A 26,495-nucleotide genomic window follows, 5' to 3' on the forward strand; every position below is an offset into this window, starting at 1 on the left:
TGGGTATCTGGTCAAAAGAAAACTCGATTTACTAACCAGCAGACATGCCACTTTTAATTCTATAAATCATCAGTCTTCTCAGTCCTAAACTTATAATACTGGTAATTTTAATAATAAAAGAACGGGAGTTATTATTAAAATTCATTTATTAAGACTTAAAGAGCATATTTGTCCGAAGCTTGGGAACGGGAAACTATTTTCTGGCATATCTCTACAAATCGGTAAACATGAGAGGTAAAATATTTACGGTCGTATAACACTTTCAACCAATTTAAATGATATCAAAGTAACAAAAACTTGATGTGTAGCATTTATTTCACCAAGGTGCACTTTTTCCGATTCAAATTAATAAGAGTATTGCATGCAATTCGCGAGGCCACTTTTTTAGGATTCAGTGAAATATTTTCAACCTCTCTTTCGATCGAGGATAACTATGAAATAGCCTATCGGTCACACAAACATTTATCACTTAAAAAGTAACCAACAAAAATATATACTTTGTTTGAACCGAAGAAAACGTGATCAGAATTGAGAAGAGTGTTAATTTATTTCTTTTGCTGTTTGTAAGCCAATTATTGAATTAATGCGCACTAATGAAGGGTTCTAATTATCTGTTCTCTTTTAGAATTGTGCTCTCAAATTAACGCTTTAATATCACATTTTGAAAATTTTCTGTGACGAATATTATTTAGAGTTACAAGTAGATATCTAGGCGGTGGCAGCTGCTTATTTGTTGATGGGCTGCGTTAGAAATTTGGGAAAGCTAGCAAAGACAGGATGCTCGGGGAACTGCTCACGACACTTGTCGATCACTTTGGTTGCCAGCTCCTTTATTCTTGGGTATGGCGCCTCGTGCGCCAGCAGAGCATACAGCAGCTGGACTCCGCCCTCTTCGATCACCAGCTGGCAGTATTTATTTGCTGCAACGGATTTATAGATATCACTGGTTTTTCCTTAATCAAGATAATTAAAGATTTTAAAACCACTAAAATTAGGAATTGAAAGGATGGAGACTGAAAGTTTCAATCAAGAGTTTGAGAACTAGATTTGATTCAAGTTAGAGCCAAAATTAAAGCGCTAACCTGTAAATTAAAAATATAATAAGGCTGAAAATACTGCCAATTAATTTTTTAAGTTGAAAGAATGAAAATATTGAATAAAAAATTCGCTTTAAAACACACTTTGACATCATGCTCTAATTTAATAACTGCTCTAATAAACAATGCTCCTGAAAATGGCAAAACTCACCATAGACTTCGGTTAGGTTGGCCAACGCCCAGACAGCCCAATGCTGGCATTCCGGAGTGTGGTTAACATTAACAAGGTGCAAAATTGGTTCAAATGATCTGAAAAATGTTCCACATCATTTTTTAGCTGTCTATTTATTGAATTTATTGAACTCAAGCTAACCTGTAATTAATATTTCTTTCAGTGTTCAAATCCCACTTTTCGACGGCACCGACCATTCTTGAAAGCACATCCTCTCTGCGTGGCGTGGTCATTGTCCACTTGTCAGCACCGTCGGACGCCATGTGCGACAACACACCAGCTGCATTATAGCTCACCTGAGAGATATATTTTAATGAGGACAATTCCGATGTTTTTGAAGAATTTATTCAATGATGACAAAGCAAAGATAAACAAAAAATTAAAGTTTATTTTCTAATTTCAAATTTCTCCACAAATTTTTTTACCGCAGTTTTCCACCAAATCTTTATAACTGAATAAAAATCGTATTCTTTGTTTGAAGGACAGAAGAAGCTATAGGAAAAATGTTTCTTTTAAGAGCCAGCTTTGTTAATAATAAAGCTGGATAAAAAAATGTGTCAGAGTTGAACAGTGGACTGTTTTAAAATGGCATTTTATAAAGAAAAAATTAGGCAAAAATCAATTAAAATTATTCCAGGCCTTTAAGTTCACTTCTGTTTGAATAAAATTTCAACTAAACAATTCAACTATCAAAAAGACGGCAAAACAAACCTCAATTCCATCACTGGTAGAGTCGAGCAAATTGGCAAAGACATTGACAAACTCGCTGGTCATGAGCTTGGGCCGCAAGTGTTTCACTTCGGCCACGTTGCCTAACAGGCCCATCATGTTCCTAAGCAGCTCTTCTTTTTCATGAAAGGTCTGTAAAAACAAATTGTGCTAAATCACACATTTAAAGTTCAAGACAATGAATTACATTGAGGCATCTGAGGAAGAGATCCATGCCTCCGCCTTCGAGGAATCGCTGACAGTTGACAGCGGTCTCGTCAGTTACGTTCCACATGGTGGACCACGCCACTTCTAGCACGTCATCGCAATGCCGTCGCTGAAGCCTGTCCTCGATGATCCGCAGCATTTTCTGCAAGAGAAAAACACACAAATTTAACAAACTTAAATAAACTCAATATATCATGTGTTAAGCTCAAGAAATATGAAGAAAAACTGGGAAAATGATATAATTTGAAGATTTTTTTAACAAATAGAATAAAATTTTCAACATAAAAAATTTGCTCCCTGTTAAAAATTAAAACTAATTAAAAAAGAACTTAACGTTTTCGACGTTTGTATCAAATCTGTTTAAAATATTTACAAAAAATCCCTTGCTCTCATCAATTTTGTTAGTTTTGTGATTAGGAGCAGATAGCTAGACGCCAATTTCGACCAATTAATCTTGTTCGACTGCAAAAACGATTTATATATAAAAAAAGTAGGACAGAATGCGATTAAAACCATTTGAATGTGAATGTTTTTAAAATCTGATAGCCCTCAAAGTTTTTCAGCCCTTGAAAAAGGATAAACACGTCTCCATTATACATGGAAAAATGAGAAAGTTAAAAACAGTAATAAACCGTTTGTATTGGTTTCAAAAACCTTGTCTTTTTCAAAATAAAATTTCCAGCCCTGGGATTATTTAGACTCACATCCATCGCGCCCATGTCACCCAAAAGCTGCTTCTGTGTGCCATCTACTTGGCAGGCCAAGCTGTTCAGAAGGTAAATCCCGATTCGCTGCACAAAGCCTTCTTGTTCCATGTCCGACACAATGTGGAGAAGAATCTCAACAAGCCGTTGATATTCGAAGAGCTGCAGGGCAATATAAAATATAATTAATCAGAAACAGACACAAAGTGACTTAAGTAAGGCACAGGCAATAATTGGTCCCAGCTATTCACCCCATAAAGCATTATCAAACTTCATTATTTTAAAAATTTGTCTGCCGCGCCAGCTACCAACTAAAACTACGCAGCTGAGGCCTCTAAGTTTTTATTTTTCTTTTGTAGTGTAAGGAACGACATTTAATATGCAAATTATGGCACCAGTTGGAGCCAAAACATGTTGTCGAAACCAATGGAATTTCAACTATTAATTTTTTTTAATTTTACGCCCTGTTATCTTACATTTGCTTTGCCTTGCAGAACAAGTCCACACAATATTTGTATCTGTTGTATTCTTTTATCTACGTTACTCTGGTTTCCAACTCAAGTACAAAATATATCTCATCTTAAAATCTAAATTCTTTGCTATCTCAGTCATTTGTGTGAGACTTACCACGTCCTGAGGTATTTTGAATTGGCAAAGGGTGAGACAGCCGTTGCGCATCATGGTGTCATCGTCTTTGTGAGCGCTCATCGCGTTCAGCAATGTGCTGACGATTCTCTTCTTGATATGCGGCACAAACACCTGCTTCTCCTTGCCTTTCACGATGTAAAATAACGTAGCACTGAAAGCAGCACGTCAGAATTCCGAAAATATAACCACGCAATTGCCAACGCACCTTCCTGAGATCTGAATGTGCTTTTCCGTTCTGTGTCTATCCATAGCTCCGAGGACTAGAGTTAAGGCCATGTTCAAGTCTTGACACGATTCGAATCGGAACAGGTGGTACAAGTCGTTCAAAACTTTCTGCAGAATTTCCGGCCTGTCCAGGTAAGCGGCTGCTGCTGTTAAAATCTGCTGCTCGTTTGCATCTCCAGATATCTGTAGAATTTTTTTAATACATGCCTAGATGAAAAAATCTTGATTATTACCCTTTTTGCTGGGATGTCGTGCCGGTGGCAAGCTCCGTGCATTGTTCCATACAGGCCGAGAAACTCCAATGGCCTGAAGGCTCTGGATTTCAGTCCAGGAATGTCTGACACACCTGAATCACTGTTCACGGGCCCTTCGTGCATCACGGCAGCACCTGAAAAAATTCAAATTGCCAGAAAATTGTACAATTGATGTTTGAAAAAAATGAAAAAAATGCAGTTAGTTACTTTAGGTGTGAATTTAATCACAATCTTCTTCAAGGTAACTTAATTAAAAGGATATTTTTCAACAAGAGATTTGAATTGTCTGGTGAGTAAGGCAGAAACTTTTTACATGAAAGATGTTTGTAAAGACTTTGGATTGGAGCCTCTGGAAAAATCAATTCAACCTTAAGTACCACACATAAGCTTCGTATATGCTCATTTTTAAAATTATGTACACAAACAATATAATTTTTTACTTACCGGTTCCAGCCAAGTTTGTGCCAGAGATGTCAAGAGATTCCAAGTTGGGAAGATTTTGTATTAGCAGAAGAAGCGCCTGGTTCTCGTCAAGAAACTTTCCGTGTTTCTCATTGGCTTGAGAAATGTCCAAATGCCTGAAAATCAAACATTTGGTATTTTTGTTACGAGATTTAACTCTTAAACTACGCACCTGAGCGATTTGATTGAACAGATGGCTGGAATCATGGACTGGACGCCCTGCACGTTATATAGAACGAGCGACATCAGACACTGCATCTCGTCCAGGTAGTCTAGACACCCGAGGCCGCCACAACACGATAAGTCCAAGTGAGTCAGGCTTCTCAGCGGCCGCAACAGCGTTAGAAAATATTTCCTTTCACACTGAAAACAACAAATACAGCCAATGAATGTTAATAATGATCCCATTTTCAAAAACTAAACACAGCCTCAGAGAACTCGTCGTTTAGGGCATCGTTTTTTCCCATTTCTCCCATTCTCTTCGTTCTAGAACAATAGCTAGCATTGCGTTCCATATAATTCTGCGTTGGATAGGCTCATTCGCCGTCCTCCAAGCACGCACAAGCGTAAAACCCGTAAAAATTTGAATTCGTCTATGACCCGGAATTGACTTCGGGGTTTTCAAAAATTTCCTGGAAAAAGCCATTTATTTTACATTGAAACATGGGAAGGGCTTGTTTCGAAGGCATCCCAAATGATTTTGAGAACCCTAACCCTACTCGCCCTCGTTCCCCAACGCCAAACGCCCAAACTTTTTGGTCGAAGAAAAACACATCAGTATCATGGTGCGCGAATAAAAAATCTGGTTATACATAGAAAACTACAAAATAATTTATTTGGCTTTTACTCTGTCATAGAAGCTATCATCATTCATCCAGTTCCATATCTCTCCTAGAGAATTGAATCGATGAACTTTGACCCTTCGTTCGGTTCAAAATAAATTTTCTACATTTTTAGAGGGGGAAATCAAATCAATTGCTATGATAAATATTTGATAAAACGTTGAAATCCTTGAACTTTGGACAAAATATCTCAATAGAAAAATTTCTAAGAGACGCTAGAAACAATGAATGAAGAAATAATTGTCTAGACTCAATCTTGTTTCACCCCCCCCCCCCCCTTCAGCTTTTAAGATTTCTGTGTTTATTATTTACATTAAAATGCTCATAACGAGATACCCAACCAATGATGAACACAAATTGAACCAGTATCAGTTATGAGATCTTGAATTTTTGTGGCTCACAATACTTCGAAAAGTTTTGTTGAGTTTGTAGAATTTGCAAAATAAACAATCATTAATTTAAAATTGTAACTAACATTTAAAAAATATAGTTTTGTCAATTAATTTTCGCTTGGTTTCAATATTTCTCGTCACGACCTTTCCAACAATTTGCGAATCATGAGGTTAATTTCCCTCTTGGCGAACCAAATTATGATTTTCAATAAGGAGACAGTGCTCACCGCCTAATTAGCATACATTTGTGGAGCTGATATTCTCAGAAATTTACAAGTAAACATGGTAAAATTTAAGCTCTTGCCAAATTTTCATATAATATTATTTCAGGTTAAAGTAAAAAAATTTGTATAGTCTCTATCCATTGAGCAAACAAATGCAGTGAATAGCAGAGCTTTACTAAATAAATTGTTATGGAGAAATAAACAGAATTGAATTGAATAAAAAATGCTTGACTTACCTGCATCCTGAGGCTGAGTCTTTTCAATTTGGGCGCCCTGAGCATGAAGCCTCTGGCTTCGTAAGCGCTGGTCATCCTGGCGTCTGAGCCTGAGTGCAGAGTTTTTGGGAAAATGCCGGTGTCGTCGCCAATGGAGAGCGACAGCAACTGGTCGCTGGTGGCGTTGAGGGTCTCAAAGCACTGGTCGGTAAGGCGGCTGCACCTCTGCAGGTCCACCTCGGTGAGCCGGTGCGCCCCCAACAGCCGCTTCAGGGCCTCGTTGCCCAGTGTAGAGTTGCGCAGCTTCAGTCTCTTCAAGGGCATGCACCGCGAGTCGCTGAAGAGATTCGCAAAGCCATCGTCCACGGAATTTCCCTCTTGCTGGAATACCTTTTAAAAAATATTTAAAATCAAATTAGATTTGTTCTTGATGTTTAATCACAAGACATGAGTTTCATAAAAGAAACAACGGTAATGTAACGGGTCTATAGTATAGATAAATCAGCTTGGGCATAGTTATGAACGGGCAGTAATGGTTGTTGAGACATGTAAACATCGAAATGTCGGATCAAAAAAGATGCTAATTGAAATATGGTTTTAAATTTGATATGATTCACAAAATGTGAATGGAAATAATGAAATTTGAAATTGTTCGGGGTTCGCAATGTTATCCTTCTGTATTAATAAAAACTACCAAATAATGCAGATCAAAAGCTCATAAGGAAAGTCAGCTTCCATACTTTTTTTGGGAAAACAATGTATACTTACCGAATTTGAGTACTTCTCAAAGAAGTAAACTAAGATTACCAGGTGAACATTTTTGATCCGGCCATTGAGGCGAGTTGTGGAGATTAAAAATCATCATGGAATGTATCATAAAGATGGTTTCAAAATCGAATTTTGAAGCCAAACTTCATCCGATCATGATGATTTTTGTTGGCGTTCTCCATTTGACAAGACCAATTGATCGGTTGTTCGTCATATTTCAATTACTGGTAATTATTTTTTCCCTTTCGATTCAATTTTTGGTTGTCCAACTGGATCCAGGTAACTCTTTAATGGATTGCGATAATCAATTCAAAATTTCAAAGCATATTTAGAGAAGCACGAGAAGCACAAAGCTAAAAAATTTCTACTTCTGTAACTGATTAAAATTAAAACAGGCTACTCGAATTGAATCCAATGAGTTTGTTACTTATCAAAAAAGTACCTAAGTAAAATTTTCTTGTAAGAGGGGAGCAAATAAATCTCTTTTAAATTAACTTCAGAGTCAAATTTTGGATATTAGATATATTTTGAGCTGGAAGGCTCTGGGGGGAAAATAAAAAATCTGAGAACAATAAGTCCTCAACGTTTTGATTTAAAAAAATTAAACCCCGAAAAATCGACTTGTATATAATATTTAGGATACATTTATTTTGTTTTTGGATTTTCATGTAGAACACAGGATGCTTAATTGGAAGGGTAACGTTTTCCAATAATTTTTGACGAAGGAAAATTTTCAGCTCTACAAATTTGAAACGTCTAAAACAATGATTAAAGAAAAGAGAAGTTATTGAAAAATGCATCATCTTTTTTCATATTTCCGCCTTTCTGTCAAACTGTTAAGTTCTTTTTTTCTGCAGTTTTTAAGCAGTTAATTTTCATTTCCTTCAGGCAAATTTAGAAAGATAATTTACTATGCAGGTTAGTTGGCCAAGACATCCACTTAACAGAAAATTTAAGGCAGAGATAGAATTTTGCAAATTTTGGCTGTGCAAAGGAGAATAATTGTTCACCTGTGAGAGCAATTTTTTAAAATAATTATTTTTGATATGAAAAAAAATATTTCCAACATTTTTTTGGCAAGATTGGTGTAAAAACCAGAGTGAAAAAAGGGAGGAATTTCTGTTTCCAGTCGGTCATTGGTTTACCTGTAGCAGCCTTTCACAAATTTCATTTGGCAAGATCACCCCTGGGAGAAGGTGGTGCATCCAGGGATTGACTGGATCGCGGTAACTAATGCTGTCCAGGCAGGTGCAGATGTATTTGAGGCAGATGTAGGAGAGCGCCTCTGGGGTCTCCTCGTTAATCAGAATCGGGCAGGCCAGCATTTTTGTTTCTCACGGAGCTCAATCTGGAAATTAGAGTCCCAATTGTAGAGAATAAATTGACGTGTGCACGGTTTATTTATTTCTTTTATTGTGAAATTACAGGAGAATGTGGGAGAAAAGGGATAGCATAACGTGTTGCAATTGTGACAACGCCAAGAAAAGTGTCAATTAAAACTAGAGCAACGCACAAATGGCTAGCCAAGAATTTCGCAAAATCAGTGCATAGGATGAAAAGTATGTATGCGAAATGAATGAGCGGAGGAAGCTGTCACAGCACTCGAGGCGACAGCAGCGTCCGAGACTGCCGCGTGTCCCACTCGGACGGCGACACGCGGCCAAGGTCACTCGAGCCCAATCAGGCAGCCACAGCAGCCCCGAAAGGGGGCCAGGGGCGCGTTTAGTGGGCCAACACGCTCGAGTTTGCTGTCACTCACCCACTTTAATGTGCCATTTACGGCCGTGTTCGCGTCCCGCGGACGCCGTCTGCCTGCCGAGGATGTCCGAAGGTTGTCCGCGACGCTCGCGTCCGAGGGGTGTGCTCCGATCGCAGCCTCGAGCACCAGAAAAGCGACCGAATCGTGTTATTTTCACCCCGAATGTTTAGACATCACAGATGATGAGGTCCCTTCTCCTCCTGCGCTGGGCGAATACCGCCCTCCCCTCTGCTCTCCACTCCCACCTCCCCAGCTGCGCGTTAAAAAGGAGACGACCATGACGTCATGAGAGCATCTATGCAACTGGCGCCACGTTCGCGTATTGCAGGTTGCAGCACCGGAATCGCACCGTACAATCAATGCAGCTGGTCAGAATACAGCGTTTAATTTTAATACATTTTTGCACATTAAAACTACGTTAATTTAAAATATTTATCGGGCTGGGAATGTTTGACAGCAGTTTTTTCGCAGCTTCTGACCGTCATGAACCGATATCTTCGTGGTAAAAATTCAGTAAAGTTTACCTACTTTTTAAATAATAAACACAGACCTAGGTTCACCATCTTTTTATAAACCTTTTTTTTGGTTTGTGCATTCGGTGCTAATTAATCCCTGGAAAAATGACATTTTTATTGAAATTTCATCAAATACGTCAGTTTATTCGGAAATACACAATTCAAATCGAATTACGTATAAATTTAACAAGAATTAGTTGCCAAATCATTTAAATAGTCTTGTGACTGTTAGAAGCTTTAAAAATGCAAATCATCTAAAAGTAATTCGAATAATTTTTAATTTTCGCCCTGTTTTAATCCACTATGAATTATGATTAAGTGTAAAATATTTGTAAATGAAAAACATTTTTCCTTTGCGTAGAGATTCTTTATTGGTAACAAAATTGGTATTGCTATTAAATGGAGGTGTAACGGTGTAAAAATAATAAAAAAAATCATTCCGCTTTGTGAAATGCAAAAAAGCGATTTAAATACAATGTAGAAATGGTTTTCACACCGTTACACAGTAGGTACACAAAACTTAACTCTCACGTGGCGTGATTCCATTTTCGTATTTGACTTGAGACGATCTTCCTATTTATACCCTCTTTTGCACACGCAGCTTGAGAACTATTAACGGAACCTGGCTTCTAACAAAGTATGCGACTTCACATTGTAACATTTCCTTCGATTTGAAAAAATATATTTATTTTATTTATTCTCTGTGTGTGTGTGAAATTATTTTGTCTCTTACAAAGAGAAACCGTTGGCCATTTAGGAGGAGACGCCCATAATATGCACGCAGATCAGTGTATATAATCAGCATACACTCCTGACATAATTAGTTAAAATGTCCTCCTGACACGATTTTGATATTCCAACAAATAGCACATGATACATGTAGGGCTGAATTTTTGGTTCTGGTGCCGTCCGTAGAAGAGATTTCACATAAATCACAGCGAAGACAACTGTCCTAAAGAGAAATATGTGCTTCTTTTGAATATTAAGCTTTTGTGCGTGCTTTGTTCCGGCAATCGGGAAAAATCATCGTTTCAATCAAATGGTTATTCTGACGATAGGAAAATACTTTCTTCTTTTCATCAGTTTGTAACAATTAAATATCTCATTATTAATATTTTCAATGGCAACTTGCTTTGGATTCTGTTTTGCGGCACAAACGCGCGCGCTCAATTTCACTTTTCAGTTTTTTCTTGTTGGCAGAATATTCAAGCAGGAGAGTCCTTCACTTGATACCCGTCTACTGAATAGGAGGGCAAAGTTTTTTTCAGCGCATCCCGCATCGAGCTGGCTCTGATTGACATCTGTCTTTGAACCTTCCTTTCAATTTGCTGCAACAGAGAATGGAAGTAAATATAAGCAATCAATTCAATTCAAATGCCATATCACGAAAAAATGTTTGAAAATGGATTTCTTAGGAACCTACGTTTTCTTTTCTGGTGAGAATTTTGTCAATTCGAGCGCTTTCAATGATGTAAGAATACCCAGATTTTGTATATATACGATCGACACTAGCAAATTATGGAGCTACAAAGGAACCAGATCATTTAAAAGTATATATGACATATTAGATATGCTTATATGACATTTTCGTTCGTTTTAGCTCGTCCAAAAATAAAAATAAATAAATGATCGATCGATGTATAATTTAAAATAAATCACCAAAAATAAAAACATAGAATCCGTACAGTTTTCTGGCGAAAGGAAATTGCAAAAGCGTTAAATATTAATTTGCAAAATATGCAAGATGAAAATGTAAGGTTATAGTTAATGAAAAGGGAAAATATTAGTAATTACCCCAAAACCTGCATAAACTCTAAACAATTGCAGTTAATTGTTAGTAAGATTATTAGTGTCTTCTAAAGTTGATGTGTGGATTGATTTTAAATATTTAGAAAATTAAATTTAATTCACTTGAATGAAAATGAGGTGAAAAGTTCAGCCAGGTTATAATGTAAAATTGCCCCATAACATACTTCATACCTGCTGAAAATCGTAATTTATTTCGCTAAATGGATAATTTTCTCTCAAAATGAAGATAAAATTTGAAATCAGGTACAAAAATATCGTTGTTTTAATTTCTCGAGAAAATCGGATAAAACTAAAATATTTTGCCTCTTGCCCTAATATGATAATACCTCATTGCAGAAAAATATTATAGTTATAAACAAACAACAAGCATATTTTCTAAATCCTGCAACGCACTGTGAAATTCAATGACAAGCAGGACTGTGAAGTTTTGTAGCTTATATCTTCTTATATAATTTTGTTTTCAAGTTCTTACAGGATACATCTTAAGCTGATAAATTTCACTCATGCCGAAATTTCTCATTCAATCTAGAGATTTATTTTCCTATTTAACAACTTTTGTTTCCTAAATTGCCTTGCGGGTAAAATTTGAATTTGACTTGATTTCAACAACGACAATGTTTGCAGCACATACAAGAGTTCATTTGTATATATGTGCAGGTTTTAAATTTAGCTGAAAACATCACAGCTCTGTAAGAGTCATATTCGTTTCACCAATCAAATAAAATCCAATTAGTACCAAAGTTTGTTAGTTGAGCTGGAAGTTGCTGAGCAGCTGAAAAAGTCCAGGTTTTAGTTGAGTTATAAATAGGACCAGAGAAAAGTTTAGCACATGCAAAACAAAGACTCCACAAATAGAGAAAAAGAAAAGCAGTCCTCTTCACCAAGAGAAAAATTCTTTGTGTGTGTTTACCCTCTGCTCCGCCTTCTGCCTGCAATGACGGGCGAGCAACTCGAGTTCGGACAGACAGGCCAGACTCTCGGTCTGCAGCAGCGCGTTCTCCAAGTCGTGGCCGATGCCTGACGAGGTCCTTGAGTTGTTGGTGCCGGTGCCCCACGTGCCGATCTTGAAGAAATCGCTTACAGGGTCTGGATTCAGGTCCACCGTGGACACGGCTTTGCTCTCAGCGCTGTCAGAACTGTTCACCGTGATGACCGTGCTGTTGTCGTCCCGCCGCTGGATGCTGCAACTGGAGGAGCCAACCGCCCCCGGGAGCGGCGGGGGCGGCGGGGGGAACAGGTGGGACAAGCTGCCTGTCAGGGTCGGGGAACTGTAGCCTGACGACGACGCCCGGCTGCTGCGACCCTCGTGCACCACTGCAAGCTTCTTCATTTCCACGGCTGCGTGCATTCCACAATTAATTGCCGTTTTAGGCGTGCAAAATTTAAAATTTTTGTTAGAAGGGAGTTTTGCTAAAATAATTATAGTAATAGTTAGTAGAGTGTCATTTAAATTATCAATTTTCAGTGACCAAATTAATTGCAAAAGAAATCACACGGAGAACACCCCTATTTATTAATCCAAAAAATGATTTTTTTAAAGTTATGATATTAATTTAAATATTAAATTAGAGGAGTATTTTCCATAGCAAAATTTCGGTTATTCGCAGGTTTCAAGTTATGGATGTTGCAATCTCGAATTTTGGAGACTTTCTATGGAAGCGAGAGCTGATGAAATTTATGACTTTCAACATATTGTCTGGAAAATTTTTCCTCTGCCCAACTTTCCGGGAAAGCCTGACTCTTATATTAACACAAAAGCAGGTGCCAAAGTTTAATCGATTACGTTTCCTTTAGACAAATAAAAATTAGTCAATAAATTGTAGATTTAATTAAGTAGAAAATTGAAGAGAATATTATTTGCAACTCAGAAAAAATATTTCTAAAGCTTTTTTACGCAAATGAGTAAAATTCATCCATATATTGGCTTTAAAACCATTTTAAGAGAGCCCCAAACCCATAAAATTTAAAAAAAACTAATTTGAAAAAAATAAATGATGAACTCTGTTATAACAAAGGGACAAAATACGTATAATGCACACGATTGATTTGCATTAATATGAGGAATGAGCGAATTTATAACAATGATATTTTTACATTTACAAAAAAACATGAAATTCAAACCTGGTGGGGGCATTGTGGTGATGGACCTGCTCGGTTCGGATGGCGTTTCGATCGTGTTTGGCGAGCCGAGGTCCTGCAGCATCTGCAACGCTGCCTCCAGCTCCTTGGAGAACTCGGTGTCGCTGTTGTCCTTGAGCGTGGAGGGGTCGGTGGAGCCGCTGCCGACCGGGCTGCCCTCCTCGTCGTCATCCTTCTTGTTCTGGATCGCCTGCTCCAGCTCCATCATCAACGACGCGTACTGGTACTTGCCCGAAGGAGTGGCCGCCGTGCTGCTCGCCACCGTCGGAGGGTGGAAACTGCTCACGCTGCAAATTTTAAGAAACGTTGGATGTGTGAAACTGGTTATTATCTTTATCGCAATCTTAATTCAAATTTGCATGATTCTGGGTTTTTGTCAGGGCTGTGAATTTAAGACGATTATATTTTCAAAAAGTCGACATTATGTGTATTTGGACACATTTGGGGTAAAATAGTAAGTTATATTTTACACTGTTTTCCGGGTGGCCGTTAGCGACTCAATTCACGAGCATTTGGCACTTATTTAATCTTTCCGGAAAAATTTGTTCGGTGAACATCAAATATACTTAACCCTCAAATTTAATTATTTTGCGCGATAAAAAAGGAAGAAAATCCTTAAACGGAACAAATGCAATATCTCTTCCGAATCAATGTCCTTAAAATACTTTGGAAAGTATCTTTCATGATTTATAAAATTTCAAATCGTTTAATTTTTTGACTGTGTCAAAAAATACATTCTTGGAAGTTAGTGTAAATCAGTCCATCGTTAAATATCACAGACCTTTGCTGTGTTCAAATAAAAAATGGAGCTGCGGAAATATTAAAAATTGTCTTTGAGATTTTTCTTTTTGATTAAAGCAGTAGGACCTCAAGAATGTTAATCTGGTAAAATAAACACAAGTCCTCCTGAAAAATTGATTCGAGTTTTCGATACTTACTTTTTAAATTCACCTTCAAATATTATATATAAATTTCTTATACAAATCATGATCGTTTCCAACAGTTTTTTTAAGTCGTGTTTTCTCAACAAACACGTGGTACAAATGTAGCAAAAATACACAATTCCTAGTTATTGGACCATTAAAAATAATAATAAAGGAAAATACTAACTTGAAAATACTTTTGAAAGCTGTACAAAAACAACCCATGGCTCTCACTAGTGAATATTTTAGAGGAAATTAAAAGTAGGCTGCAACGCGAGATAATCTTAATCTTCACTCCTCTGTCGGCGGGGGTAGACTGTCAACTGACATGCGTCCTTACAACCTGGCCACCTGGTTTTCACTTACTTACATGCGCGCGCAACCTGGCGGCAGCTTCCCTATACTTCCCTAACCTATTTCAAATGTTTTCCTCGTTTATCCCACGTGAGCTACTTAGGACGCTTATTAGGGATTTTTTCTAAAGTTATTCAGAGTTCGCGATATATTTATTTAGTTTTTTCTTTATTTTAACTTTTTTCATTTAAATAAAGCTAAAATTCCGGTTTTGCGTGGACTGTAATTCAAAGAGGACTAGCAGTAAATGATAGTTATTATAGGAAAGTAAACATTGCATTTTTACTAAACCAATATGGTAGACAAATACTTTATTATTTTGCAGATTTTGTATTGCTAGATGATGAGTCTGAAAATTTCTGTTTTTCATTTTAGCACCCCACAATTAATTTTTGTTTTTCAAGCAACTATTTCAATCTGTGGATTAATCATTAAAAAATACTAAAAATCATGCCAAAAATATTCGATTTAATTCAAATTTTTACCAAATTTGACAAAAGCCCAGACCAATTTTAATTCTGAAATTCATCTTAAAAATAATTTAAGCGAGTGTGAAGTAACCTGTGCGGTCGTGTGTCGCAGCTCTCACTGCGTCTGTGGGTGCGCGCCGTGTCTGTGGACGAGCCAGGCCGGTGGTGCTTCGCGTAAGCGTAGTCTGCAGTGTAGAGTCTGGCGCGCGGAGACACAGTGGCTGTCCGTTTGTCCACGCTCTCGTAGATTGGGTGACTCAGACTGCACGTCGGCGACGGCGTCCGCGAAAAACTGCGCATGAAGTTGAGGCTCGTGCGGTCCTCGTAAGCCGGCACCTCCAACTTAACCACCACCTTGTTCGACTGAAATAGAATGAAATGAATTAAAAATATTAAATAAAATATTTATCTGTCAGAAAAACTAATACGATTTGTTGTAACAATGAATGCTCCAAAATTAAATTTTTAGAAATAAAATGTTTTTGGGATGGCTAAAAATTAATTGCATTGGATTTGTCTTCAATGACTCACATTATTTATTGATTCTTAATATTTCAAAGAGTAATTTTTAAACTTTAGGGGTAGGAAATAAATACAGACAGTTTTTGGACGCTACAAAGACAACTTCTATGTGTGAAGACAGTTTTACTCATTTTCTAGCATATAATCCCATTTCCAGGGGGGTTTACATTTCTTTTTAGTTTTATACTGTTTTCAGGTAAAATCTAAAAGGGTTTCACTTAAAAATATAATTTTTTTATTGGGAATTTTTCTTGGTCTAAGACATTTTTACCAAACTCTTTCTGAAATCATCCTGGATAGCATTGTAATAGCTGGTTACAGCATAATTTTTTTCTCAATTGCAGCTCAATCATAAGATTTTAATAAAAGATTTACTGAAAAGTTCTTATTTAAGATATAATCTTAAACACACTCCGATTACTGATGAAGAATGTAACACATATCAGATCTTTCATTTAAATAAATCAGTTTGAATTTTAATTTAAAATAATTTTTTACGCATAAGACGCAAAAAAAGGAAAAAATCCAGCTACATTTTTGGTCAGTTTTACTCACTTGTTGAGGCGTCCGGCTGAGCAGGTACGTGTTTGGCCGGTTGCAGGCACTTAGGGGCTCATCTGTGCTCAGACGGGTTTTAACCTCAGTGGCGCAGCCGCCGATGGGTCCGGTGTCGAAGACCCACGCCTGTGCCGAATTCGGGTTGCTGGTAAGGTGGTGCTGCTCTTCATCGTCGTCATCGTCTAGGTTGGTCGGACGCTGTTGGAGAGAAAAATAAAAAAATCACACAACGTCCGGTTTAAAAATAAAAAAAAATCTCTGATTATTTACAGTTATAATCCAGATTATATTATCAACATTCTAGTTTCGCAGAAATAATCCATTTTCAAAATGCGTCAAGGGGATTAAAATATTTATTTGTATTGTCATGTTATTATTTTTTAATGTTAATACAAATGGAACACAGCAATATCAAAAAAGAAAATCGGTTTAGAATAATCTGGCCAGACTTTGGTAATTTGGCCGTTTGTTGAGTTTTTAAGCTAAATATTTAAATTGGTAGAGTTACGATTCAATTTTTTTAAATAGCCAATTAATTGTAAAATAATTAGGTTTTCCTCATATTTTAAAACGAAAAAACACTTCTTTTTTCAATTGTCCGCCCTTTTTAGCCAACCCTGCATCATCATCACACACACGATCTTGAAACGAGCCCCTCAGCCGCATCATCAGCACCGAGGGGCATGTCTCGAGCGAATCTCTGATTTGAAACAAAAGCCAGCCACGTCCGAAGTGGAGGGCACTCACCCTCGGCAAAATGTACTCCATGTCGTTGAGGATGGGGTCTGGCGCTGCGTTATTTGTTTCGGCCCTTCTCTTGCTCGTCTTACGGTTGTGCAGAACACAAAATGATATGTGGGTATCCAGCAGGGCTATGATTACAATTAGGAAGCTACTCACGCTGGTCGAGAGCCGAGCTGCAACACACACAAACAAACAGAATGCATAATTATTTATTTCACGACGAGGGTGCTCCGCTGTGACGACGCGAGTGCGATCAAACTTGAAGCCAGACTTTGCGACAAAGTGATACGGAGGATATACATCGTTGTTTATTCCCACATTTGTTGAAATACAATAATTTTATGGCATGATAATTAAGTGGTATGTGTCCTTTTTTATGGATTTTTTCGTTAAGATATGCTAGTAGAGGTTGAGAAAGTGAATTGAATCGTAAAAATATGTACTTGGTATAGGAGGATATTTTTTTCTTCAACAATTTTATATTTTAAATTTGAAATTTCTTCTAACAAGGAGAACAAAAAGTTTTTTCTAATTACTGCCAACCCACACAGTTTTAAACTATAGGTGAAATTTGTAAAACAAAATTCTTCCGTTTTTCTACAAATTTAAAAAAAATTACTACTAAGCATGCCTCCTCAGGGCTAAAAATGTTTTAAAGACTTCAAAACTCACTTATGACAATAATTTTTAAATAATAACTCCTATTAAAAAATTCATCTCAATCAAATTATAATAAAAAAATTGAAATAGAAAATTTTTCTTTCTGGTGGAAAGCCATTTATTTTAATAAGGAATTATTTCTGCAGAGTATCAGAAAATTCTAGATAACGCGGGCTTATCCAAAATCAATTGAGCTCTATATTCAGTCTTTCCTTAGCTCCATCAGGCTTTGACGTCGCAAGTATCAATATCAGCTTCACCTCTTTTATAGAGGCTGACGTTTATTTTCTTTCCGCTTGCTCGATTTCAAAACACGAGACATTTGTAGAAAGAATAAAAATAAATCAGGATCACGTCTGGAAATACACTCTGGATGAAAGGAATCGGCGTGCCACACGTATGCAGGTTCGGGGTAAAATGCGACTTTGAACCGAGGCCCGAGACCAGCAATAAAAAATTCCGAAATCGATTTTCTCTATTTGTACGTGTTGCCGGCCGCATCGGCATAGGCGGCGGAATTTCATTTGCGCCGCACGCACTTTAGCAGCGCCTTGCTAAAATTTCATTCTGCACGGTGCCGGGCGAAAGCACTTCTTCCTCGTGAGGAGCAATTTGCAGCGATCTCGGGGCAGACGCGCAATTTTTCTCGAGGGCTTCCTCTTCTCACAGCACACAGGAATCGTACACCATTTCTCGGCGCAAGGTTTTAGACGCGCGCGAGAGCCGCATAAATTTGACTTTATGAAGGGCCTCTCTGCAGGCCAATTCCGCCTAGGCCGACGACGAGCCCTTCATGCGAATAATCCATCCTAAAGTGACTTAATCTCGGAGACGAAAAAATTGCACAAATCAAAACTTTCTCTGCAGTGTGAACAGCGTCATCCGTTTAAAATGCAAATCAAATACGTTGCTTGATGAAAAAGGACGACTAAAATTTAGATGTTTTCCCCATTTTTTCATGGCCAAATACATTTTTTCTCTTTTGATCGCGTTTAAATCAGTGATTTTTTTTATTTTTGCTTTGATATAAACTATTTATAAAGAAAACTTTCGGGTTTATCCTCTTAGAAACGGCCACCTGGGAAATTTTCAGCATTTTCCCAAAACTGAATTTATAAAAAATCATGATGATAAATCGCACTTTCCCACGCAATGCAAACTAATGTGGGAAATTTTTAAGATTGTGTGGCATTCCCATGTAAGTGCGAGTAAATTCAGATTTAATTATATTTTTCAAAACTTATTGATAAATTGGTTGTCACGTGTCCGCATTTATCTCAGCAACAATGTGTTTGATTTCCGCGTAGTAAAACATTGGAATACGATATACCTCCAAAGCATGCTCTGCAGCACTGTTTCCATCCCTTTCGCGAGTTTTTAATGTGTTTGTGACATCAAGTTTTGGCCCATTTCGACTTGGCTCTCCAGAGAGCAAGATTTTATCTAGTTGTTTGCCAGAATGATGTTTGTCTTTTCTCGCTGTTTTTTACATTTACGATGTAACAAGATTTTAAGTGAGAATAAACAAATACAAGAATGAAAGTACGTAATAAAGTTTCAAACTGTGTATCGTAAAGAATTTTCAGCACAGACGTTCAACAGGGGGCGCAACTGCCACTGTTAATTTTAGCGCACCCCTTGATGGAGTCACATCGCTGCTGATAGCGAGAGCACCTTCAAATTTTGCGAGACGACGAACAGGGGCGACGATTGCTCGCTCGCAGAGGTAAAGGCGCGTATACATTAAATAGGTGCATGGCTTCAAGCAAATTTTCTCCAGGGGTAGGACGCGGGGTGCGCGGGTGGGTCGATTTAATTGCTTTCTCTTACCGTAGCACACGAGCTTCTCCATGCTGCGCTGCTTGATGATGTCCTGGTCTGCTTTGGTCACCAGGAACGGCCACTCGTACAGCTCGAGGATGGCCAGGTTGACCGCGTCGACGGCCAGCACGGAAATGCTGATGCACAGCAGCGCGTTGAGCCGGCCCGCGTTCAGCTCCGTCGCCAGGCCTGCGATCAGCGCGCACGTGATTCCCGCCAGCAGGTTCTGAAACACGCGACATGCAGCCAAAAGGAGAATTAATACGAGTATGCGATTGTGTTTCTGGCATTTGTGTGATTGACGGGTACAGATTACTTTTTCCCGATCGCTATTCCATAGAAATAATATTATGTTCTTCTTGGTTTAACAAATAATAGAGCAGTGCAGAAGGCATTTGATATGACGTGTGTGTTCACAAAGAAGATTGCTACCATAGGGACAGAGGCATTTCTGATAAAAATAAATCGACGAACGCAGATTTTTGTGTTCAATATTGTCAATATGCTTAAAATGGATTACAATATATATTCTCTTGAATTGTTATAACTTTTGTGGCCATGATATTCGCACTAAATTATCTTCCTCTTGCACTGAAAAAAAAATGAAAATTTCATTCTAATGGAGTAGCTTTTTAAAATGTCCCGAGGAGATCATGACTTTTTATCAACCCTCCAGTGGTTGACCATAACTTTAAATTTCAAATGCAAAAACAAACAACCGTGAACAAAAATTCATAATTTTTCACTTATGAAAATTTTAGTTGATTTCTATAGTGAGTTGCTTTTGAAAATATCGCTACTAGAGTTTATTCAATTATATTTAAAAGATCAACGAATTTTGAGTGCCTTTATTTTTTTTAGATTTTAGATACTTCTCGTCAGTGTAACGAATACTTAAATTGCTTATACTGAAGGAGGTCGTTTGAGTGTTGTAAACAGCTTCGAAGCAAATTTGGAGGCAAAATATATAACAGTTTTCAAGTTTGAAAATGCAATGCAATTTTTAAGCATTTTTCTTCGGCTGTTTACTACAATTTTTAGCTGAAGGTTGGAAATAAGGACTAGGGATGTGATTTTTAGACGTTAGATTTTTTTTTAGTAAAAAACTAATCCACGTTGATAAAGTACCAAGGTAAGAAAATATAAGTCAGTGGGGAGCCAACATTTTCAGTTACTCTGTCAAAGCTGAAGGGAAAGGGTGGCATTATTGATTTGCACGACAAGCTGGATTCCAACACAATAAAGGGGGATTGGGAACGTGTGAGAGACGAGCACGCCCGCAGGAAAAAGGAAAGAGACCCCCGGGGAAAGGGGGTGCTCTAATTCTCCCCAACACACCCTTCTCGCCACCCACCACTGGAGGGAAGAGAGAAAAAAAGAGTAGGAGCTTCGTCGTTTGTCCTCATTGTTTACTCGCGGATTTTTCTCCATTCTCCCACAGCCCCGTTTTTATCGCCTCATCTCTCTCTTCGCATTTGTTGTCTGCCCTGCGGTGCGACCATGCACGAAAACCATTATTAGGGGATGCGGGGGATGCGTACTTTGCCCGAATAGACTTTTGTCATAGAAATAAGCTATTTTTTGAATTTAAACTGATTGAAATAATTTTGAAAATTATTGAATTGTTTATTCTTGCAGTAATTACCGGTAATTACATTAAAAGAAAATAATGCAGGAAATGGCAAATATAGCGAACGTTTTTTATAAATCGTTTTAAATATTTTACCTGCGTGATCTACTATAATCTCTTGAAACTTGGTTGCAATCAACTTTAAATTTCTTAAATTTTTGGAATATGCTCATTTACAGAAATCCTAAATGATGTGTCGTTTTTATATTTTTGGCAGCGTTCGGGATTGTTCCAAAAATTTCCAACAGATTTTTGATTTTTGCTTAGTTAGTTGCTTTTCATAAAATCAAGTTTTATTTTGGCTATATCAAATATTTTATTCCATGTACAAGTTTCTCAATTAAAACATCGGGACAGTTTTAGTTAGCACAAAATCCTTTTTCGCTCACAATCAGGCGACCCTAATTAGTCCATCCGAATCCGCTAGTTAGGCGACGGTTTGGCCAGGCGCCAGTCGGCCTTGAGGCGTCCATCTTCGCGGAACGATTACGGCCGTTAATAAATTATTATGACGAGTCTCGTGATGTGGTGCCGCGTCGAGCCGGTTGCCTACGCGTCGTGTCTGCGGATGAATGGGCCGCACAGTCCGAGTGAAACGCACCGTGTAGATTAGATTCGTGTCGGAATAAATAAATTGCGGCTTGTTTACCTCCGGGAGCCGGAATTAATTCGACCTTTTCCCAGTCAGGCTATGGCTTTGGCAGGAGGGGTGCATGCTCGCTTGAAATTTGCTTAATAGATCGGAAGGGTGCGTTTCCATTTCAAAGAGATTTTTCATCTCCAAGGCCTGACGCGTCCGTGATGAAAATGCCAGAAATTCGGGGTGAATATATAAAAGCGGGAAATTTTGTTTACCTTTTACTTAACACAATTTGTGCAAACCAAATACAAAATTTATCATTTGGATTGCCGAAGGAATTTCTGAAAAAATAGCTTTCAAATTTGTCTTGTTTTTATGTGGCATACCTACCCAAAATTATGGAGCAAAATTGACATTCTCTTGAGGCTTTTGTTGATATTTCTCAAGGGAAAGGTCTATGCAAACTATCAATGGGTTTTTGGCCCCATTTTTAAACTTTCCAATTAATGCATAACTTTTTTTAAAAAGATTAAAAATTAAAAAAGATTTAATTGAATTAGAATTTACTAGTTTATTAAGGGGTTTCAATTTCATGCTTCTTCAAATCACATGATGATTTTTTTGTAGTTTGCGCTGTGCTTCGTATTTTTCGAGTATGCATGCGTTAAAATTAGAAAACACCGCTGTGAATACACGCACGGAAGTGCCCGGAATGGCTCCGCTCGTCTTTTTACGCTGCACACTTGAGATTTACACGCACGGCCAGCCGGGTAGGAAAACACCCTTTTGCTCTCACACGTTTATTCCGCCAGCTTTTTGCTTTATTTCCGCGAGAGTGGACTGATGGATGAGATAGGGCAACTACTGGCCCGCACTTGAATTTTAATGCGAAGACACTCGAGCCGCGCGTCCTTATTCCTTTTCATTGCTTGCTATGCGCTGGTGTTGAATTCGAGTGTAGCATGTTGTGCTGCTTGCGGGCAGAGGACGGATTTTTTTGCAACTTATTGCCACTCAATTCGCAAAAGAGTCAGTATTCCAGTAAAGTTCCGTCAGAACGGGTTAATTTTAATTTTAAATTCTTGCCTAATTTGAAACTCCCAAATAATGTGATTTTTGCTGTTTTAATAGCATTTAATTTTGCTACAAATATTTTGACAAACATCTCATAATTTAATTATTTACAATTCTTTTCTTAATGCGTTTCCCTTGGTATGGTGTAATAATACTTTTTTATCAGACCAGAAACCGCTAAAGTGATGATTTTTACGTTTCCGCCGATTTTCCCCAACATAGTGACGCATTGTCGACTGCAGCGAGTGATTCGGCTTCCTAACCTAATTTGACCATCAAGAATCGATTGGTACTGTCAAAAATGAACAACCAATGTTACATTAATACCACATTGACACAGTTTTGCTAAGTAATGGTTCTGTCCCACAAATTTGTAAATTCATCACTTCATTTTTTTAACTTTGTAAAAGAATTTGAAAAATCTGCTTCAATTTAAAGAAGTCAGCCAGCTGAGCACGTCATTCTTTGACACACACACATCAAAACAACTTTTTTAATGCACACACTCTCTACCAACAACACAACACGCGCTGCTCTCTATTTATCAGTCTGACGTGCGAGGTAATGGACTCGGAACGGTCAGCTTCAAATGAAATAGTAAACAGATGGCCTCTGCCATTCCCACAACAAGCTGGTCCAAATTCACAGCAGCCGCACGCCGGGGTTTGAGCACACACTCGCTTTGACTTTGCTCATTCTGAGTTTGCAGAAATGCTGCTTAACGAGGGGAGTTTGCGTCTCAATATTTAAATCCGACGTCGAATATGGTGTACATTATGCATGCGCACACAAAGCCGGCGGGTCCCAAGTGCAAGTCTCAGCTTGAGTGTGTGCATAGTTGCGGCACATACACGTGACACTTTTCAACTTTGTTCGCTTTGAGGAAGGGAAGAGAGAAAAACTGCTGGAGTAATGTCTGTTTGAAGCTAGAAGATGCCGAGCAAGTTTCCAACAACAACTGTTGAATGAAAAAAGGGTGCCCAAACCAACGACAAAAGTTTTAAAGGGTCAAACGGTTGAGGTTTGGATGGGAATTTTCTTTTTAATGACTACTGTTTCATGGTATTTTTAAATGGGTGATCAATTCTTAAATTAGCCATAGAATATTATTTTTGACTGTGCCAATCGATTTCTGAGGGTTGAATTAGGTTAAGTTAACGAATCACCCGGTTAAAATTCAACTCTATGTACAAAAAATTGGTTGAAACGTATAAAAACGGAATTTTAACTGGCGGTTTTTCTTGTCTGAACCAAGCAAAAAGTGTCACAAGAACGCCGGCGACCAATCAAAGAAGCGAGCTACTGTTATCCCTGATTCGCTCTTTGACGCAGCTTTTGCCTAAAAGTGCTCGCTGCTAAATTACCATGCCACCTTTGAAGCTAATTTACTCAGAAATTGTAACGGTCTCAACCAGGAAAATGGAGCTTCCTCCCAAATTTTAGAGAATATTCAAAGTACAGGAAATAATTTTCAGAATTTTGCAGTTCATATGTACATTTTTAAATTGACATTGCTCTCATTTCAGTGAACGTAATTGAGATGTTTTTATTGCAATAAATTCCCTTTATGATTAATTATCAGACATGTTGAAAATTTTTTCCGCGTTGTGAAATGATGGATTGATTGATGGATTGCAACGAGGAAAAGTCTGCAACTAATAAAAATAAAAGTGAAACAATGTGTGCTCTTCTCTGGGTAAATTATTTCTGCATCTCTCAGACAGACATGACATGAAATTTAATTAATAATAATGACTCTACACTTGCATTAAAATTTAAACCTAATTTTTCTGAGAAATTAGTCTCCCAGGCAGGAAGAAAAAATTAACAGAAACTGTGTTTTTCACTGTCCTGCTCTGACCGATGACCCGGCGGCCTTATTGTTGTGTAGTTTGTGTGAGTGTGCCGCAATCAAGCCGCAGTCGAGTGTTGTATGTGTGCGTGGCGCGCGCCCGTCTGCGTCTACTTTTCCTTTTTCACCCTGCGCTTCGATTGCGCCGGCAGCAGTTTTGCTATTCAAACCGCCATCGTTCGCACCACCAAAAGGCCAGGCGATTATTTTTTTCCTGACGTGCGAAAACAAATCCGCGGAAACAAATTGCGGTGTCCGCGCTCGCACAAATCATTTCCATCATGCTCGACGGGGGAGAAAAACATCAGTGCTCCTTTATCTTCCATCCGGCGCCAGATGAGGGATGAAAAATTGGCGGCATTAGGACGTGTTGTTACCTCTGCACACGAATTCATAAATAATTCTAGCCTTTCTTCGCTCCCTGCCTTTATGGCAGGTGTAAAGCAAGCGATTTGTTTAAATAAAAAATATCCTTTTGTGCTCGCTGGGATTTGATTAATGGCAGCTCTCTACTTTTTAAGAAAAAGGAGACTTTTTCATGCAGAAATTAAATCCATTTGTAATGCAGCCGTCGAGATATTTTTATTTTCTCTCTGAGAAATTAATCTTCCCTGCTTTCACTCGTACTGTTTGTGCAAATGTTAAAAAAACAGGTCATATCAAATTTCAATTATTTTCATGATTCAATTGACGAAATATAACGAGTTGGAGGACAAAATTAGCACAAGGTCGAGCAAATTCAACAAATTTATACAGAAATCATTTTCTACTAGTAGATAGCGTCTTAAATAATTTCTGACGAAATTTTCATTTTCACGAGTTTATTATTACCGGACATTTATTTGAAAACTTTGACATCTCAGTATCTCATCTCCCTGTGTTACAATTTTAAAAATGAAATGTGCATAGGATTTTTCTCACTGAGTCCAATCGAATCAACATCAAATTAGATGTCCTAGGTTAGGGTTAGGGTCAAAGGTCACTGCTGTTAATTTTGGTTTCTAATCAAAATTTTGGAATTGAACTCAGAATTTTGTAAGTTTTCCTATGACATGTGTGAACTTGTGTGAAAACTTCAGAATGGTTTTCTGTTCAGTTTTCAAGAAAATCCTCATTAATAAGCACAAAAAATTCGAATTTTTTATGTTTTGCAAATATTGCAAACTTAGAATTGCAAAAGCTGAAAACCATTAGATTCGTCTTGACCTCCTTTGACTAGCTGAAGGGTTTAGAGCTACATTTTAGTGCTATATATTTGAACCCCTTTGAAAAAGATAAATATATTGAAACTTTTTTCTTTAGCATTTTATTTCGATATAAACCGTTTTGATTTGGTTGGTAATTTAGAATGAGTTTAGGATCAGTTAAATTATTTTGAAGCTCACAGGAAGCGTGCTTATAAGAGTAGTAGATTTTTGCAATAGAGGTAGTAGCAGGGGGTTGAAAAGGAGGGGTTTAGCCCAAGCACTCTCTAAACCCTTCAGCTGGTCGGGGAGGTCAAGAAGAGTAAAACGTTATGCAGTTTTTGCAATCCTGATGGTAAAATCTTGGAGTAGACAATATTTGCAAAACACAAAAAATTGAAAGTCATCGTGTTTTTAGTTTCAACTTTTAACTTCTCGAAAGCTAAAAATAGCACCCGTGCTACTCAAAGAACTTTATTCCATAAAAAACTGTCGATAAAAACTGGATAAAACTTTTACATAATATTCCCTGGCTTTCAAGTTTGCTATTTTCGGCCTCCAATTTAGCAATTTCATGCTCTTTAAGCACAGCAAGAGCATTTTCTGAGAAGCCGTCGTTTATAATAAGACCCTTTTATCCCGATATCCGATCAATTTTCTGGCCGCATACAACAGGCGATTTGCCCCCGCAATTTATTGGCAGCGGCGGGGAAAAAATTGGGTGTGATGCGTGAAAAGGCGGTACATATTGCTGTAAAACTTTTTCATACGCGTGTGAAGTGCGAGCCGCGGCGTTTGATTTTACGGGCAGCAGCAGCGCTTTCCAGTTTGACGGACCGCACTCGAGTGAACTGCTGACCCAGAAAAGCGAGGGAGCTTTTGTTCGCCCACTCGCCCACCCGTCCTTGCCTGCAGAAAAGGGTACGATATATAACAAATATATTTCGCCTCTCGAGCAGCGT

General features: G+C 38.0%; 2 protein-coding genes across 3 annotated transcripts in view; both read right to left on the minus strand.

The window, feature by feature from the left end:
• Nucleotides 1–128: 128 nt before the first annotated feature.
• LOC135941530 (protein zer-1 homolog) lies at nt 129–8,922 on the minus strand. The gene is made up of 14 exons (XM_065487140.1): nt 8,699–8,922; nt 8,085–8,287; nt 6,193–6,561; nt 4,671–4,861; nt 4,481–4,614; nt 4,016–4,170; nt 3,763–3,965; nt 3,537–3,708; nt 2,910–3,071; nt 2,186–2,347; nt 1,981–2,130; nt 1,411–1,565; nt 1,249–1,346; nt 129–920 (listed from the first exon to the last, which is right to left on the minus strand). Exons 2-14 carry the CDS (start codon nt 8,262–8,264, stop codon nt 727–729), a joined length of 2,325 nt encoding a protein of 774 aa, XP_065343212.1. The 5' UTR covers nt 8,265–8,287; nt 8,699–8,922; the 3' UTR covers nt 129–726.
• A 636-nt stretch (nt 8,923–9,558) lies between these two features.
• The window catches only part of LOC135939288 (uncharacterized), a 35,006-nt gene continuing 18,069 nt past the window's right edge, over nt 9,559–26,495 (minus strand). For both annotated transcript variants that reach the window (XM_065483586.1, XM_065483587.1), the window contains exons 3-9: nt 19,223–19,439; nt 16,736–16,905; nt 15,986–16,186; nt 15,000–15,271; nt 13,144–13,448; nt 11,933–12,360; nt 9,559–10,541 (exon numbers count right to left, since the gene is read on the minus strand). In XM_065483586.1, the coding sequence (XP_065339658.1) occupies nt 10,419–10,541; nt 11,933–12,360; nt 13,144–13,448; nt 15,000–15,271; nt 15,986–16,186; nt 16,736–16,905; nt 19,223–19,439 (1,716 nt within the window). In that variant the 3' untranslated portion in view covers nt 9,559–10,418. The remainder of the gene's footprint in view (nt 10,542–11,932; nt 12,361–13,143; nt 13,449–14,999; nt 15,272–15,985; nt 16,187–16,735; nt 16,906–19,222; nt 19,440–26,495) is intronic.

This window comes from Cloeon dipterum, chromosome 3 (assembly GCF_949628265.1).
Source record: "Cloeon dipterum chromosome 3, ieCloDipt1.1, whole genome shotgun sequence".
Lineage (NCBI taxonomy): Eukaryota > Metazoa > Arthropoda > Insecta > Ephemeroptera > Baetidae > Cloeon > Cloeon dipterum.